Source organism: Populus trichocarpa, chromosome 10 (genome assembly GCF_000002775.5).
Source record: "Populus trichocarpa isolate Nisqually-1 chromosome 10, P.trichocarpa_v4.1, whole genome shotgun sequence".
NCBI lineage: Eukaryota > Viridiplantae > Streptophyta > Magnoliopsida > Malpighiales > Salicaceae > Populus > Populus trichocarpa.
In genome coordinates, this window is record NC_037294.2 from 6101236 (window position 1) to 6120177 (window position 18942).

At 31.0% G+C, this 18942-nt stretch overlaps 1 protein-coding gene across 2 annotated transcripts; it reads right to left on the reverse strand.

The window, feature by feature from the left end:
• Positions 1-6739: 6739 nt before the first annotated feature.
• LOC7475414 (uncharacterized) lies at positions 6740-15401 on the reverse strand. Of its 2 annotated transcripts, XM_052456461.1 has the most exons (12): positions 15088-15401; positions 14699-14966; positions 12338-12415; positions 11661-12223; positions 10137-10757; positions 9865-10019; positions 8804-8985; positions 8568-8701; positions 8325-8490; positions 8177-8222; positions 7994-8097; positions 6740-7130 (listed from the first exon to the last, which is right to left on the reverse strand). In XM_052456461.1, exons 2-12 carry the CDS (start codon positions 14958-14960, stop codon positions 7060-7062), a joined length of 2382 nt encoding a protein of 793 aa, XP_052312421.1. In that variant the 5' UTR covers positions 14961-14966; positions 15088-15401; the 3' UTR covers positions 6740-7059. The 2 variants fall into 2 exon arrangements, with proteins under 2 accessions (XP_052312421.1, XP_052312420.1); XM_052456460.1 differs by having other exon boundaries at positions 8177-8490; positions 15088-15400.
• Positions 15402-18942: the final 3541 nt, after the last annotated feature.

The window sequence follows — 18942 nt, forward strand, 5'->3', positions numbered from 1 at the left end:
AAAACGAGTTAAATATCATCCTTGTTAAATTATGACCCATCTCATATTTTTCATCATATTTAAGAAAAGGAATAAAACAATCGTCTCAATTAAATCTAAAATCTTAGTCCATCTTATATTTTCAAATATGAAATAAAAAAAAGTCAAATACCATCTCATATTTTTCATTGTATTTTCAAAATTGAAATAAAAAAAATACTATCTTAATTAAATCTTAATTCATCTCAGTTAAAAACCAATTGAAATATATAAAAATATATATTTTTTTAATCTCTAAAGTTTCTCGGCCTACCTTCTCTTATACTTTATTATCTTAATAGAAACACCAAAAGTGTATTCGTCCGAAGCATTAATTTAAGATTTTTACCTATTTTTATTTATATTACTACATCTGATTTTTCTTTTTGTTTTTGTTTTTAGAAAGTTTTTCAATATTTGTTTCTTATAAAATATTTTACAAAAAAATTGGTCAAAGTAAAATTTACAGTCAATTTTCAAATTTAATTCATTTGTTGAAGAATATTTTCAACTCATGAAGTTCCGTAAAATATTTTACGAACAATAATTTATTTATAATATCATCCAACTATTTTAATCACCACATCCAGCTGACCACCACCACCACCATGACTACCTCACCACCACCACCACCACCACCATCTTTTTCATTATCATCACCACCACCATCGTCATCGTCATGTCATGTCATGAACACTTCCTCCTCCTCCTCCACAACCATAACGACCACCTACTCTACCATCACCATCATCTCACCACCATCATAGTCATATCACCACCATTATGACCATCTCATCATCAATTACGACTATCTCACCATCATCACATCCCTCGCCACCCCAACAGCTATTTCCTTCTCCTCCTCAACCTAAAAATATTTACATGTAAAACTATTTATGTGGAAATATTTTTCAAGTTAAACATTGAAAAATATTTTACAAGTAAAATATTTCATGAAATAGTAATTAATTTTTTTACGCGAAACAAACACACCTTTATTTTCAAATGTTTGACTTCCTATTTGTATTGAATTATTTAAAGTTAATTTATCAATTTATCTTTGGATATTTAGATTGGAATTTTTTATTTTAAAAATATCATTTTGAATATTTTTTCCATAGGCTTAAAATGTAATGTTGAAATTCTTTAGTAATAAAAAACAAAATTGTGCTCATCATAAACTCGGATGGTCACAACAATTGACAACTTTGAGTGGAGTTGTACCATCTAAAAACTTGTGTAATAACGGTTGTTTTTTAAAATGTTTTTTACTTGGAAATATATCAAAATAATATATATATTTTTTATTTTTTAAAATTTATTTTTGACATCAGCGTATCAAAACGATCTAAAAACATTAAAAAAATTAAATTATAGTAAAAAAAAGTTCAATTTTTCAAAAATATTTTCAAAATATAAAAACAAAAGGACTCTAAATATATATTTTAAAACACAAAGTGCTACATCACCACGGACAATAAAGGTTATTGTACATCGAATAGATTACCACCGGTCAATATTTTCACATTATATACATCAACAAGAATAATAATTTAAAATCTACAAAAAGAAAATAATATTCTAGCACAATTCCTCATTTTCTTACTAAGTTTTTTTTTTCAATTTTTTTTGTTCTATATCATTTATTTAATAAAAACATAAAACAACCAAAATCCAAAAAATAAAAAAATAAAATTGGATGATTTAAAATAAAAATAAAAAAGGTATTGTTTTAATTAAAACTCATTTATCTTATTAACACATTTCATTTTCATCTAGCCTTTTTCAATCATAATATTATTCAGGATATCTAATGTTTAAATTAAACAAAAAATAATGCTATGATAATTTTGATACATATGTATTAAAAAGTATAACAATAATACATCATTCTCACATTATCGTGGATAATTTTTTTTGTAGTATTATTAAACTTGAACCACCCTTTAAGTCAACCTAAAGACCTCCCTAACAGCCCTTGTTTGGTTTGGTTTTCATATCAAACCTAGTTTTATTTTATCTTATATGATTCGATCAACCAGGTAGGTCCAGACACGACAAGGTTGACTAGTTCCAAAACCCAAGTTGAACCTGAAAAAATTAAAGGCGACATCATCTCTGCCTTTTTTAAAAACATTTTGATTTGACGAGGTTTTAGACTAACCTGGGTTTAGTCGAGTTAACCTGTCAAGCCCACGACTTAGATCATGAACTCTATTGTTTAATAACTTTATTTATTGGAATCTATTTTTATTTAATTAAATAATAATAAAAATAAATATGCACGAGAAAATTATTGAATAAGATTTGAGGAAAACATCATGGAGGGTTGTGCAAAAAAACAGATTGCTCATATTAAAAAAATATTATAACCTCATTCAAAACCAAAATAAAAAATGAATGGTATTCGATAAAATAAATCCCAAATATATTTTGGTATTTAATAAAATAATACCATAAATATATTTCTATTTAATTTATTTCAATAAATTTCAATTAAAAATTAAAGACATATTGGGTTGGGTCATTGTCTAGCCCATGTTTTAAATTAAATCGAGCTAGGGTACACTTTATATAAGTGAGTTCAAGCACGTCACAATCAATCTAATATAAACCTTATTTGACTTTAAAAAATTCAGTGCAAAGGTGTTTTAGCATTTTTAAAAAAAAATACCGAGACGATGGTGTTTTTTATTGACTTTGGTCAATCTATGTCAACCCGCCAAACATGTGACTCTAGTCATGTACTTGGTTGGGTCTAATAATTTTTGTTTTCAAAATTATTTTTTATTTAATTATACAACAATAAAAATAAACATGCGTAGAAAAGTGACCAAATTAAAAAAAAAATGAAGAGCAGTACAAAAGGAACACTTACTAATATAATAAAAAAGCTATGATCTTATTAAAATTAAAAAGTAAAAATTAAATGGTATTTAATAAAAAAAAAACTCAAATAAACTTTTAATTAATATATTTTAATGGATTTAAATTAAAATTACAGGAAAATATACATATAAAACAAAGAAAAAAGCATGCAAAGTGTGGGCATGGGTGGGCCAATACACCTGGCTCATAAAAAGAAGGTTAGACTTATGTCTTTTATTTAAAATAAAAACAACGCAGATGATGATGTAGATTCTAGCAACGAGAAAGGTCACTAAAAAGTTGAGGTAAAGGTTTTTTATAATCTAAAAACACATTTTTCAATTGATTTCACCTAAAAACACATAATAAACACCTATAAAACTGAATAAACTCATAAATAATCTAAAAACAACCTTTAATCAGTCAAAAAATCTAATATCATATTGCAAAGAAAAATCATAAGCCTCAATCTACTTTTTCCAGTAAAATGAAGGGCTAAAAACATTTTAATAGAACTCCTTTCATCAAATAAAATTTGTTAACACCGAGATCAACTATTTTAGTTTTCAAAATATGACCAACTGAAACCTTACTCTCTCCTCCCATGTTTTCTAATTGATTTTTTCTTTTTTCTCTCAAAACTTGGGGATTGAATTGTGATAAAATTTTTTTGATAAAAAGACTAAAAATTTTCAAACTAAAAAGACCTAAAATGAAAATGAAAATATTCCACAAGCTAAAATCTTCATAAAAGACGCATAATGACAATGTTGTCAAAAAAACCCTTGCATTATGACTAATTATAAAATTTGATGCCCCAAGTCTTGATTGATTTTACACAATAAAATCAAATTTTATCTTGCAAAATCAAACATCAATTTAATATCAAGGCATTTGTTTTTCACCATAATAAACTTATAAAAAACAAATCATTAAACTCAATTTTCAATTAACATAATATAGGATTAAATTGAAAAAACAAATTGTTTTCATGACTGAAGCAGAAATATTCTTAAATACAAATCATTAAACTCAATTCTTAATCATCATAATATAGGACTAAATTGAAAAAACAATTTGACCAAAGTATAAAAATCTCCAAATTAAAAACAAAAACACTGCAAATCCATTCGACAAAAAACTAAAAGGTTGTCTTTTACTGTGTGCTTAGACTCATATCACTATCAACTGGAACACTTTTATGACGTCTAAGCCCTTCTCCACAAAACTCAAAGATGTTGTTTTTTAGGGTGTATTTGTGTTTTCACAAGGATTCAATTAGCATTCTGAATTTATTAGGAGCAGATTGGTCTTTACATAAATTTTTGGCACAATGTAATGACTTTTTTACCCTTAAAAGCAAAATGACATATACGTATTATTTGAGGGTATTTTTGGCATTTCAGATTTAATTTTACAGTGAAGTCATGGACTTACCACGAGAAGACAAAAAGAAAACGGGTGCGCAAGGACATTTATGTATTTTCCTTTTTGTTTTTGAGTAATTATCGAATTGATGAAGGGGTAGTTGCGTCTTTTACTAGATGTATAATATTATTTAAATTATTAAAATGGAGGCGCATAGGGCTCTAGAAAATTTGTTACAGCATGTGCGGCCAAGATACGTGACCAAATGGTGGCTTCCAAGGCGATGATAGAATCCTTTTAGCGGTGCCTACCTGACCAGGCGACGTGTGTTTCTTCTGCGCCTCTGGTTCACCGTCAACGACCATTTCTTTTTCCCCCTCCTTTTCTCTCTCATCCTAGGAAAGCTTGTTATCCATAAAACAATTTTCAATACAACCCTTTAATTAGTTTTATCTTTAGATTTGTTCCCGGTCTTTTGATTAATATTTGTCTTGTTTGGAATAATTTATAAAAAAAGAACATGTTTTCAATTTCATCCCCAATGAATTTTTTTATCTTTGAATTGGGCCCTTTAGTTAGTTTTTTTTCTTCAGATTTCATCCCTGGTCTTTTGATTAGTGTTTTTTTTATTTGAGATAATTTATAAAATTAGATTTTTTTCAATTTCATCCCCATGGATTTTTTCATATGTTTAATTTGTTCCCTATTCTTTTAGTTTCTATTTATTTTATTTAAAATGGTTTATAGAATTAGTTTGTTTTTTGATTTCATTCTCCTTGGGTTTTTTTCCATGTTAAATTTTTAATTTTTTTAGTTTGATTTTATTTTACGATTTCATCATTCAACATTAAATTTGTCAGGTGTTGACCTTCTTGATTGAGCACAGGTCTAGAGCTTAACAAGTTGTGAGTTTGAAATATTAATCCGGGGTTAGTAGGTTCGCCTAAGTGTACCTAGTTTTTTTCATTACTTTTTTTAATATCTTTTTTTTTTATTTTATCATTTAATTTTTTTTCGTTTTCAATAGGACTTTTTAAGAGTAACATGGATTGCCTTAGGGTTTTTTTTTGTCTTTTCTTGATCTACCTCTTTTAAAAGGAATTTTTGAAAATTAGATTAAATTAATTTATTTCATCCTTCAACATTAAATTGACTTGGTATTACCTTGATTTTTTGGGTGCTCTTTGTTAGATCTTGCTATTTTAAAAATATTTTTTTAATTAAATTAATTTATCTCACCCTTCAATATTAAATTTGTTTTATATTGAGTTTCTTAGTTGAGCTTAGGTGTGGAATTTAACGGTTTGTGACTTTGAGGGATTAACCTAGGCTTAAAAGACTCACCTGAATTTGCTAGGGGTTTTCCTTCCTTTTTAACTCTTTTTTTTTTCATCCTTAAATGTTTTCTTAGTTTTTTTTTTCCACTTCCCATGGGATTTTCAATTTGTCTTTAAAAAAACATGTGTTACCTAAAGTTTTTTTTTTTTTAGCTTTGTCCAATTTAGTTTTTTTTTCATGAGGATTTTTTACTGTTGAACTAAACATATGCATCAATTTTTTTTGTTCTTTGTTCCAATTTCTTCTGAAAACTAGGCTGACCTAAGCTCCGGGTTCTTTGGGTCACGAGTCAACCTGTCGAGTCGAGCATAGCTTTAAAATAATCTATTTTAATTTTTTTTCATTTTGTTTTTCAAATTGAGTCCTCAATATCTTGATTTTTATTTTTGTTTTGGATTCTTTTGTGAAGTTGTGGCCTTAAGAATTTTTAATTTTGCCTTTCAATTCAATATTTGATGATATTTGAGATTTGAGCCCTTAGTGTTTTGCTTTTTAATTTTTATTCTTTGTTCTTTTATCAAATTTTAATTTGTTTTTAATTTTTTCGTTGGATCTATAATTTTGATTTTTCTTTCATCACTCAGGTGTACTGAATTTTTTTTTTATCTTTTTTTGTTCTTTTTATGTTTTTATTTTATCTTTTATCGTTTTGATTCTCGAGGATTGACATTTGTTTTTCTTGTTTTTTTAACAGTTTTCTTTCTATGATATAAAAATACACTTACAATATTTAAGCATCGTTTTTTATGCGGCCAGCGCTATCTAGTAGTAACCTATGTCCTGGTACATGGTGCATAAACAGTAATTTTGGCATATCCCTTAGCTTTCCTTTTCCTTTTAATTGCCAGCATTCGAGGGAGCAACAGAAGCGGGAAGCCAGAAAGATGCTGGGAAAAAGTTGCAGTTTAAGCGAGAAGGATCGAGTTAAGAAATAAAATAAGAGATTTGTAACGGGACAAAATGAGATGGTTGTGCGGTGGGTGAGAATTATTTCATGAGTGATTAGTTTTTCTGATCGCCAACCCATTTTGTAAATTGGCTAACAACTTACAGCGTGTTTAATTAGCACGAGTAGTCAGCAAGTACAGTTCACAGCAGCAGCATTTAAAACAAGTCTCCATATACTTTGGCAAGCAAATGGTAAGCATTTCCAAAACTGAAACTAATATGACATATAACATTGCCAAAAACCCTTGGCTCAAATAGTTGGAGCAGCACATGCCTAGGCTACGCCTTCCACACACATCCACCTTTCCTTGAAAAAGTTCAGTGCACCACTCTGACAAATGTTGTTTCTCCAAACCATGATTTACGATACACTATTTGAGGCTGTAATTACATTTAAAAAAAAATAAAATCAACATGAGACATTATTTGGGGTACGTGTCCGACAACCCTCTGAATCTCCTCTTCACATGTTTGAAGATAACCCATGGTAAGCAATGGAAATTAACAAATATATCTATTCTAGATGATCCCCGTGGAAATGCTGGAAGTTGCATTTATCTTTAGAGAGTTCTCGGGAATATAGGTTAGACCTGCGCAGAAAAAAGTAGTTGCCCACATGAAGTTAAGCTCTTGATGGAAGCAGAGCCTGCAAGCATGAAGATTATAGCAGTGCATAGAATATCTCTTCCTTTTGGAGCGGAAAAACCAAAATATTATCACAGTACAGCTCCAATTGAGAACATAAGCAAACAGCAGATGATAACCATGTCTATTCCAATACGATGCCAACTCTTATATTTGAAAGCAAGAGAATAACAGACAGGGCCAGTCAAATACCACAACCTTAAAGGATCAACACCGATAAATAGGCACGTGCTAATGCATTTTGTCCATGACCCAACCATAGATAATTATCTTCAATACTCAACACAATCAATAACATTACAAGATGGCATTAGCTTTCATGTTTTTTAAAGAGATAGTGAGAGTTGCAAGTTACATACAAGAAAATTTCAGCATTTGAGACCAAGAAGATATACATTTCACAGAAGAGTTGTAATATAGCCACCACTTGTAGTTTAAATAAAGAGAAATTTTGACTCTCAGAAAAATATCAGAAGAGAGATTCTTGCACAAGATACCGCACTATGCATACTATTGAGGAAGGGGATAGCACTATATTCATCAATGCTGATTAACTTTCTTTTAAAAAAAAAATCATTAGTAAATGAGAATTCATTAAAACAAACGAATGGTTCAGCTTTCAAAGGAGTGTAAGGCAGTATTTGTCAAAGTTGTTTTTTTTTTTTTTAAAAAAAAAAAACTGATTAAATGAGAATTCATTATAATTAATGAAAGGGTTCAGGTTTTGATAACATAAAAAAGAGAAGCAAAACAATTTTATATAATCCAAAATTTTATGAAATCCATGACAAGTGTAAGTAGATGATACCTTTCTCCTTAACATCTATCTGTAAAGTGTCCAGGGAAATTATCCCATCAGTCAAGGGAAGTAGCTCAAGCTTAATAGTAGCCGTAGATTGAGCAGGAACGCATCTGTATAATCACCTAAGCTGTAAAAATCTGTCCAATCAGATCCCAAAAAAGAAATAAGCTTAAGAGTGAGATACATTACCCTAATGGAACTCTGCTCTGCAACCACAGATGTGTACAACCCAAGCCTGTACTCGAAATAACATCAGATATGGGAGAAGACTGTTCGATAATTTCTGAAGTGGTAGTCACAGAGGTCAGTGCCTGCACTGCAGAGCAATATTTCTCACCAGTTATTATACCTGTAGACTCGGGCAAACCAACAAATGAGCTCATTGGTGTTGTCGGTGAAGAACTCAAGGACCCCACTGATGGAGGTGAAGTAAATGAGGCAGGAGCCAGAACCGTCAGAGTTAGATCTTCAGATGTCAAATTTGAAGCCCGTAAAGCTAAAACCTGGGAATTTGACAACAGCTTCAGAAGAGGAAGAAAGAAACATATTCAATAAATTAACAAAAAAAAACAAGAACAACCTGAACTGGAAGCTGGGAGACTCTCTCATTGGGTCCAGAAGATTGTCCTGACATTTCAGATGCAACAGAGATCAAAAGATCCCTTGAGTTACGCGGTCGCCAACTAGTTGGCTGCTTAAAAAAGAGTCTTGACTCTACATTCAACACAAAGCATGAAACAAAAGGTTGGTGAAAGTAAAAAAACAATTACCTATAGAAGTTTAGATGATGAAGCAAACCACAAAAATAATGGATACCAGTGTAGTTGCTGCGACAAGATACAATAATTGCATACTGGTCAACATTCAATGCACTCCTGCCTTCCACAGTATTTGGTACAAGATGCAGACTTAATGATGGGGATAGTCTTTCTCTGTGAACTTTGGAATCCTTCACAAAGGATGCTGGTTTGAGAATGAATGAGTGCTCCTCACCTCTCCTGCCATGGGAAATTTTCAATAAGTTCATGATAAAGAATGAAATTCGTGAATCAAAATTGTTTCCCCTGATATAGTGATACAAGATACAGTCAATAATTTTTATAAGTGATCTGTGTATGCACTCACAATTCAAAATTTACACAAACAATTTTAGGGTTATGATCCAAACTAATGGTAAAAAAGAGGTCATTTCTATAAATTAAAAGAAGTGTAATGAAGAAGCTTAATTCATAATTTACTTGGTCATTCCATATATCACACATATACTGCATGCTATTGCAAACAATCTATTTTCTGCCTTTGCTCTATTCCATGTAAAACGTGAGTGTTAAGAGCATGCTCTTATGGTTTTTCTTCTAGATATATATCAGAAAAAGGCATTGTGAGCGTTTTGTAGATGATGATCCTCAGGCTGCTTGTAGACTAGAAGCTCACATCAAAATCATAAGTCAGAAGTATTGTCATGCATCAGTCCAACAATTTCAAAACAATTATTAATTGAACCATAAAATGCTAGCGAATCACTCACTAAGCAACCACAAAGAGATAAAAGTAGCCTCTGCCCACTCCAAGATGGTTGAACTAAAAGAGTGAGAATGAATGGACAAGTAAACTGGAAAAAAAAGGCAAGAGTAAAATAAATTTATTTTTCCTGTAAATATAAAGTACTTTTCCTGAAGTAAAGCCACATTGTACGCCAGTCTTGGCCTTAGCCTGACTGGTTGGGATTTGTCCAGTCAAATAACATACTGCTCAAGAACATTTATCAATGATGTGCAAACAACCTCCAGCAAGTGTAAGCAAACTGAATTAACCATGGAAAATGCAGTTCAACCAACAAATTAGAGTACATTAAGATACCTAGAATAAAAAACAACCTGAGGGCTAGATTTGGCAAACTGTGATCATTTCCAGCTTCAATACATGCAATTGGTAATGATGAGGGAAGTCCACTCTTTGAAGCTTCCTCAAAAACAATAGTTATAGTATCTATGTATACCACAATATCCGGTGTAATTGCTGGAGATACGTTCTGCAAAATAGCTTTTAAATTTATTAGCATTGGTGGAATTTGGTGGTTAATCCCAATAAGCAACCAAATATATAAACACATTAAAAAATTTGGCATGGTAAAAGTCTTAAAGCACACCTTAATCTGAACACAAAGAAGGTCATCTGTATTGCAGTCAGCAGCAAAAGAATGAATTTCTACAGGTTGAATTATTTCAAGTTTCCTCAACCATCTTCTTCCTGGAATGTAGATGCCTTCCAACCCACAGCGAACAGAAAACCTCTCTCTCTCTAATGATACACCTCGGATAGATAAAAGCTCTTCATCCGCAGGTTTTTGACTTTTCCATAACTTCTGAGATGAGTACTGATCCCAATCTTCAAGGTCAAAGTTCGGCTTAGAGCTTTGGGCTTTAACAGGTTGTGGAGGTGGAGCAGAATTTTGAGGCAGTGATGACATGGAGTAACTTCTAAAATGAGAGAAGAGCTGAGAACCAGATGAGGAAGACTTCTGTGATGCACCACCGAATCCTGAATTGGAACCTAACTGAGGAGGAGGCAAAGAACGAGCGGGAGAAGATAAGGTGTTATCCACAGGAAGCAACCATTTTAATAGTTCTCCACATGGGTCATAATTACTGTAATTTAAGTTGTCTTGGTTCTCAGGAAACCGATTTCTCTCCTGATATTTCTCAAACTGAAGAATCTCAATGACAGGGTCTCTGAAAAAATTAACACCAACATTAACCTGTAAAAGCACCTGCATCCTTCCAAACAAAGAAATGGAATGTGAATCAGTACCTTAACAACTGTTAAATATGGTATAGATAGGAACTATAGCATCATAATCACATGTTTAAGAAAGCAGCCAAACTGATGCACAAAACATATTTGACCGATCACATCCCCTCACTAACATGTTATCAACTAACATCATTTCACATGATTTTACTGAAAATAAAAGATGTCTACATCATTAGACTGTAGACCAAGAAAAAAGTGTATTTGCATGTACAATAACAAAAGCATAATGATTACAAGGCTCAAAATACTGTTTTAATCACTTTTTGCCACATATTAGCAATTGAACTGAGCCACTGAAAATATTTTGTTAATTCTCCACAAATACCTCCACAAACATTCTGTTTAACAAAGCCATGACTTAAGCTACTTGGGAAACATGCAAAATCTTTCACAAATATAGACTCCAGAAAATTTATGCATGTAATGTCAGAAATAGACTAGCACGATGATATTTTAGATAATACTTTTGGAAAAATAAATTGCATTGCCAAATGCAAGGTGTGACCATTTTCTATCCAGCTCAGACAAAAAAAACACAATTTGGTCATTTTAATCTGCAGAAGATAGCTACATTTCGATAGGCTATTTATAAATCATCTAGTTAGAAACCACCAAAAGACCATTTATTATTCAGAACTGCTAATCTAGCTTATCAAAGAAGAATTTTGAAACATAACATGCAACTACTCTATTGCTAAATGGGTGTGTTCTCTATGTACAATTGCAACTTGCAAAGTGTTGGCATAATTGTAAGCACCTGGACAGGAAATAGACCACAAAAATTGAAGCCTGCACTCAGTTTTTCAAAAGAATATCAGATGGGAAAAAATCATGAACCTTGTGGTTCTCAGATACATACCACTATATCTCCATTAGAAAGAGAGCAACAGCTAACACCATTCCTTGCGGCACCACCAGAGACATTAGCATCAAAATTTCCTCTATCAATAAGAGCACTAAGATGGAACGTGTTATCTGCAGTTTTCTTGGTTCTTTGTGGTTTGTTCTGACTATCCACCTCAGAGTATTCTTGATCAAGTGCACTTTTTCTTGACCAAAGTGGTTCACCCGACTCTGCAATCCTAACAAAAAAATGGGAGTTCTTAAATCTTTGCAATAACATTTCAGTTTGTCTTTTGTAATCCTCCATTCTGAGAAAGGATTTGCTAGCAGAAATATCCCCTTGTGGATCAGTCTTCTGTTTTGATGCGCCATTGCCATTAAGGCCTATTACTTGACTATCAGAACTCACTTCCCCTTGTGCAGAAACCGAACTACCTCCATCTTTCAAATTTCCATTTTGTTTCTCAGGGCTTTGCCCTATTCCATTTTTAGACATCACTGCAGCAACTTTAAATGGAGTAATAATTTCTGTATCCTGCTTGTATGCTGATAAACATGCCAGAATATGAACTTGTTCACCTGAAATAGAAATGGATTTGAGGTGTATATAATGGACATAGAACATCCCAAATGAATAAAAACCAGCACATGTTAAAATTGAAAGAATCAATAGATTTAAGAAATGTATAGTACCAGGAAAAACAAATGACCGATCCAGGGAGCGTAATGAATGTATATCTGGTGCATTCTTCCAGTCATCAGGAAGTTCCCCTGCCAAAACATATCAAGCATCAAATATGATAGAAGAAAACATATCAAAGTTATTTAACTATATGGAGAAATCATGTCAGTGAATCAAAAACAAACATCAAGAAAAAACTTGAAAACAAAAAAGATGGCAAACCTCAAATATACTCCCCAAAAATTGGGATAGCATCAACTACACCCCCAAATTTTTTTTGTAACAGTTTTGTTCCCAAACAATTTAGATTTCTCAATTGAGTCCTCCTGTTAGAATTCCTTAACAGAAGACATTAAGTTCCGTACAAAATGACATTGTAAAAACAAAAAAAAAAACTTTGGATGGAATCCATGATCAAATATGGATGGAAAGACCTAATTGAGAATTTCTAAAACTCGGGGAACAAAATTAATACAAAAAATTGTTTGAAGGCAAAGTTTTGATGCAGGTTAGAAGTCCACATAAGGTGCTGTCACCTAATACATTTGTTAGGGCATAACATAGTAGAGAAATTTCTAACTGCCTGGTGACCTCGGAAGTGTGGCACAAACTGTTTGTTAGTGGTAAGTCTTGGGCAACACTGCAAAGCTAAGGAAATGTTATGAATGCATTTAAAATTTTTTTGGAGGGGGAAGGATCGTAAAATTTTGGGGAAATTTATGATGTTTGCATCAGCTAATTAGAGGGTGATTTGAGAATCTCCAAGGATCAAGCTTGATCAAAGCAACTACTATGGGAATTAGGATATAATAAATAATTTGACCTCCTTGTTCAGGGCACTTTCAATGGTTTCATTGACCATGTTCAAAGGGACCAGAAAGTGGTGTTTCAATGTTTTGTTTCATTCTTTTCATTACTGTGGGAAGATAGTCCATTCTCCTTGTCATGCTCATTTCCTCTCATAGATGATAGACAGGGATACATTCAGCCTTTATCATACATGCATGTGTTATTACACCAAACAGATAGTGGCAATAAACTCATGTCTGAAAAGTCTAAATCTGTGGAAAAAAATCCTATAACATCTGTTTAAGCATTCTGTTAACAGATACAAAAAAAAGGACAAAAAAAGAAAAATCATTCACTTTGTTTCCATACAAGAAGAGGTCCCAAGGGGTGGGCTGGATGAGGGTTAACTGATATAACCTTCCTGATGGTTATTCCAACCTGATGCAACCAAAATCACACTCCACCCATATACCAGCCAAACCTATTAAACATCTGACAGTATTGATTTTCTATAAAGGATTTTTTTTTTCTTTACTCGGTGAATAATTCTGACATTGCCTTCCTACTTAGATTAAAAAAAAAACAGCCCAAGTATATTAGGGCATGAAGCTTCAGAATTTTATTAGACTTGATGGCATGGATGCATGGTCAAGTCAGATGACAAAGCAAACAAAAAGTGCAATTCACGAATTCATAGAAAATGTGCATAGCATGTATATCTGAGAATCAATCCAGCACAGTACTTTTCTTGATGAAACAAATTCTGTGGAAAAAAAGAATATCCTCTGAAATTTTCCAATTTCAGTACCCTTAAAAAAAAGCAAGAAGTATAGCTCTTAATTAGTTGTACAACATCCCATGCAAAAAGAGCCGTGCGTCTAAGAAAAAAAGGCCTTAAATTTTACCCGTCTAATGATAGTTTGAGGAATTCCCTTCTAAAATCATCAGCAAACCCCTGACTAGCCAGATATAAATTCAAACTCTAAACATTAAAAAAAATTGAAACTTAAATTAGTAGCCAAAAATAGTCCTCATTCCTAAAGTATGCTAGACATCGCACATTGAGATTAGATTAATTAGAGAAGCAAGTAAACTTGATGGACAAACAAAGTAAACACAACCTTAAATATTAAACAAAACAATCAATAAGAACCACTAAACCAAACCAGCCAGAGGTTGTTGATGGAAATTTAGAAGCCCTAAATAACAGATAGAATTACTAACCACCCATATCTCTTGACAAAGATCACTATATAATGTTTATTCAGAGAACTTTAAAGTGAATTTCACATTACTGAACAAAATTTGGATCTCAAAGTTCCTTGTTCACATGCCATTCGATATTAGAATCAGTGACAAAACTTTAGTGGGAATACTATCAAAGAAAGAATCTCGACACTTGGGGACACTTTTAGCTTTTCAGAACAATGCAGGAAACAAAATTATATTGGAAATAGAATTGCAACGTAGCACATTTTATTAGGTTCCAAAGATATATATATATATATATATAAACTAGAAGCAGGTAAAACAGCACTCAAAAGAAAGAACTATGCAATGATAAAAAAAGGGAGTGGCTGTACCAAATGGGATGACGATCCATCCTTCTTCTTCAGAAACATCAGAGTGGTTCTCCAAGACAAGTGATGAATCATTCTTTGTAGCAGCAACAGATCCATTTTCACCACCAATACCCATATCACGAACTTCAGATTGAGGGAATGAATCTTCAGCTATAAGACCCTCCAAAGTCACAGCTGGAGAAGGAGATTCAAGAGCAGGAACAGGAGCAGAAACCTGTTCTTTGATTACTTGGTGAGTGGTAGGGCGCAACAGAAAATTCATTTTCCTCTGCAATCACAAACAATTTTAAGGAATATACGAATTGCTTTTATGGGATTGGATTGAACATTTAAAAAAACGAGGAAATACAAGGATATCAACGTTGTTTGATTGATTCATTAAGTATTACCTGATCAGTCGCGGATGGATAGAACCACTTGGGTGTCGCGAACTGCTCTTGCTAGCTTTGCTCTTCACCTCTTAACTGTTTGCCTGGCCGATCTCTTCAAGTGTTGGATTTGGATGGATCTGACAATGAGAGTGATTTGATTTCTCCTTTTTTCTTTCCTTTCATCAAAAGAATTGAATGCTTATAATCTTCACAAAAGAAAAATATTGAATAATTAAGAAAAAAATTAATTACTCAGATTTGGGGTGGCAATGGATCGGGCTGGGGAGAGTTTTTTCTGAACCGTCCTCGGCTCAGAATTTCCAATTATATGATTGTGGACTGGATGCCTATCAATCTAGTATAGACTTTTTAACCATCTACTTGACCCACGATTCCTAACGGGTTAAATAATTTTTTTAAATATAAAAATGTTTTTAATGTATTCTTAGACATAAAATTTTTTTAATCATTAACTCAGATGCTTGCTAACGAATCTAATTAAATAAAGTGATATTTAATTAAAAAAATAATTAAAATTAAAATATTTAATCTTATAATACAAGTCATGTACTCAATTATTTCTAATAATTTTGTTTTTTAAAATAATTTTTTTATTCAAATGTTTATCCATGCTAATAAAAAATAAAACAATAGTTAATAAAAGTAAATTGAATAAAACAATGAAGTGTAACTATCAAATAACTCAATATTAAATAATAATAAAAAAAACAACAAAAATCTAAGTTAATTCACTAATAATAATTTATACACATATGTGTAAATATAATAATGATTATTTTTTTTTAAATAAAAAAACCACTCCAACTCATGAATTGGTGAACTTGCTTGAACATTATGGAAATCGGGTCAAGCACGTATTAAATTAAGTTCAAATCCCAGCTTAATTGCCATGTCTAGTTGATTGACTTTAAATTAAAAACAAAAACATAATTTGCAAGAAAAATATTATATATTCATATATGTATAAATATAATAAGAGTCTTTTTGATATTATGGTAGTGATTATTTTTTAAAGTGTTATTCACTTGAAAATGCTTCGAAATAATGATTTCTAAAATTTATTTTTGACATTAATACATCAAAAAAATTTGAAAATATTTGAAAAAATTAATTTGAAGTAAAGAAAAAATAAAAAAAATTCATTTTCTTAAAAACCTTTTGAAACACAAAACAAACAGACTCTAAATCTCCACTTAGAGTCGTTTGAATAAATATATGAAAGGTTTGACATGCTAATAGAGGAATCAAAATAAAACATAAGAATTAGAAGAATATTTTAATGAAGAATCAAAATAAAACATAAGAACTGGGACAATATTTTAATTTTAGTACAATATTTAAAATAGTAACAAGGATTATGGTGAAATTTAAAATTTTGTTTTTTTAAGATAAAAAGTGATGATAATTAAAAAATTTCAATCAATAATCATGCTGTAACAATAAAAAAGTGATTTCAATGATGGTGTAATGTCAATATTTTTTTTAAAAAATATATCATCATCACCAAAAATAGCATTGAATAGAGTGATGGTGTTGATTCGAATAATGGTGATTTTAATAATAATATAATTTTAAAAAAATACATGTTACACATCATTTTTTTTATTTGTTAAATATATATGAAAATAAAAGAGACATCAGACTAATAATATTTGACGATAATTATTTAGTATTAATACCGCATACATTAAAGAAAAAACTAAAAGGTGTGATGTTTTTATAGTGTAGTGCATTGTGCATTTTGAGAGGAAACACTATGGATTTCATTAGCTTTCTCTTTCTTCTTTTTCTTTTTCATCCTTTGAGTTTTTGGTAGAGGGTAATCGATTTTTTTCATCCGTTCATACTATGTTGATTAAGAATTGAATTTAATAATTTGTTTTGATATTTTTCTATGGAATTATCATGGTATCAAAAAAGATCTAGGCATAAAGTTGATGCTTAATTTTATAAGAAAAAAATTCGATTTTATTACTTGTGAAAAAGTGAAAATATAAGGAACAAAATTGACAAAGAGACAAGAACCGGTGATTTTTTTTTCAAACATTGTTCATATAGCTCTTTTTTAACAATTGTTTTCCTTTAAAGTTTTGCAAATCTTATTTTTGGTATTTTTAATTTGACACCTTTGTGTTTTGGTTAAAAACTTCATTCACCTCAACTCCTAAGTTTGAGAAAAAAGAAAGAAAATCACTAAAAGTGTAACAACCCCAACATTTGTATTCAAACAAAGAGCAAGGACATAACAATTCAATGAAAATTAGGGATTTTTTTTTCCTGTAATCAATAAAAATTCGGCAGAGTTTCCTCTATATTTTGAGGTACCAAGTTATTGACTCTTCTTCCACAATCCCCAATTAACAAATCTCTTACTCGTCCTATCATCCAGGACATCCTCCTCTCATTACATCACAATTTCTCAATAATCAAATTTACACATGTCTAAAACAATTCAATATCCCATATTGGCATGGATGCAATCTAAAGAATTATTCTAAAAATTGTAATTGAAGTACATTACACAATTAAAAGATTTACAAATAAGGACCATTAACGAAATTATAATCGAAATAAGTTCATAATTAAAGAAGAAATTCATAATTAAGATTATACTACACAAAAGAGCTTTCGATAAATTGTAAACGCATTATATTACATAACAAAATGATAAATTCATTCATTACAACATGATATCCAACAAAATATAAGGAAACTAATCTACTGTTCAGTCCGATAGGGGGATGTACCTGAAAATAGATTTAATACAATAATTCAATTAGACAAATGAAAAAAAGATATCCATAAAACTCTTTGTACTTTCTTTCTTTCTTTCTTTCTTTATTGTAAATTTAGTCAAAAGATCATTAAATTAACTTACTCATCTAGTATTACATATCAATTAAATTTCAGAATAATCTATGATTTTGTTTTTATTTTTTATTTTTAACATCAACAAAATATAATTATTCCTATCGCCCAATTAACACGGCATTACATTCACCATTAGATGATTAATTTTTCTACCAGTCCATTCAACAAGCACTATTGTCATCAGTCCAAAAATTAGTTTAACGTTTCACCCATACATCAGGGTACAAATCCCATTAACCAGGGAATTAATTCTTCATCTCGCCCATTTGCCAGGGCCCTAATTCCATTAAATCAGGAATTAGTTCAACAATTTACCCATTCACCAGGGTACTAATCCCATTAACCAGGGATTCAATTCCTGATCACGCCCATTCACCAGGACATTGAACTCATTAATTTAGTAATTAATTCAACGATTTGCCCAATCATCAGGGTTCTAATCCCATTAACCAGGGAATTAATTCCTCATCACGCTCATTCACCAGGGCATTAATCCCATTAATTCATCGCATCGCATATCTTATTTTCTCAAGTAATCAACATAATAATTTCTAATATATCAACCACAAATAATCAGATAAAAAAAAATACATATTGACTAATATTAAATTCAGGCATCGTGTAATTACCTGACGACTGAGCTCGAGCCGAAGTTCCCTACTGTGGTGTCGGCCTGGCAGCCTCTCCTGAATTGACACGTATATCACATCATTATTCTACTTTCCATATTGACACACGCAATAAATAAAATCCTTCCAATTATCCTTTCATTTTCCACATTGTAACACAATTCATTTCATCATTCAAAACAATATATATATATATATATATATATTCTTTAAATGTATTTATTTAATTTATTTTACCAAAATTTAAATTAAAGGAAAACACAAAAAAATAATTTCATGATCTATTCACTCTTTAACATTAATATCATCTCTTTCCTATACAAACTCATCATCTTATTCAAATTCTTAAAAT

What these genes read in the sequence shown, in the direction of transcription:
- LOC7475414 (XM_052456460.1), bottom strand. Translation starts at nt 14,960, where the DNA reads ATGAATTTTCTGTTGCGCCCTACCACTCACCAAGTAATCAAAGAACAG. An exon ending in TCGGTCATTTGTTTTTCCTG is followed by an intron (nt 12,224 to 12,337) that starts GTACTATACATT and finishes TTTCTATTTCAG; the next exon opens with GTGAACAAGTTCATATTCTG. An exon ending in TTGTCGCAGCAACTACACTG is followed by an intron (nt 8,702 to 8,803) that starts GTATCCATTATT and finishes TGTTGAATGTAG; the next exon opens with AGTCAAGACTCTTTTTTAAG.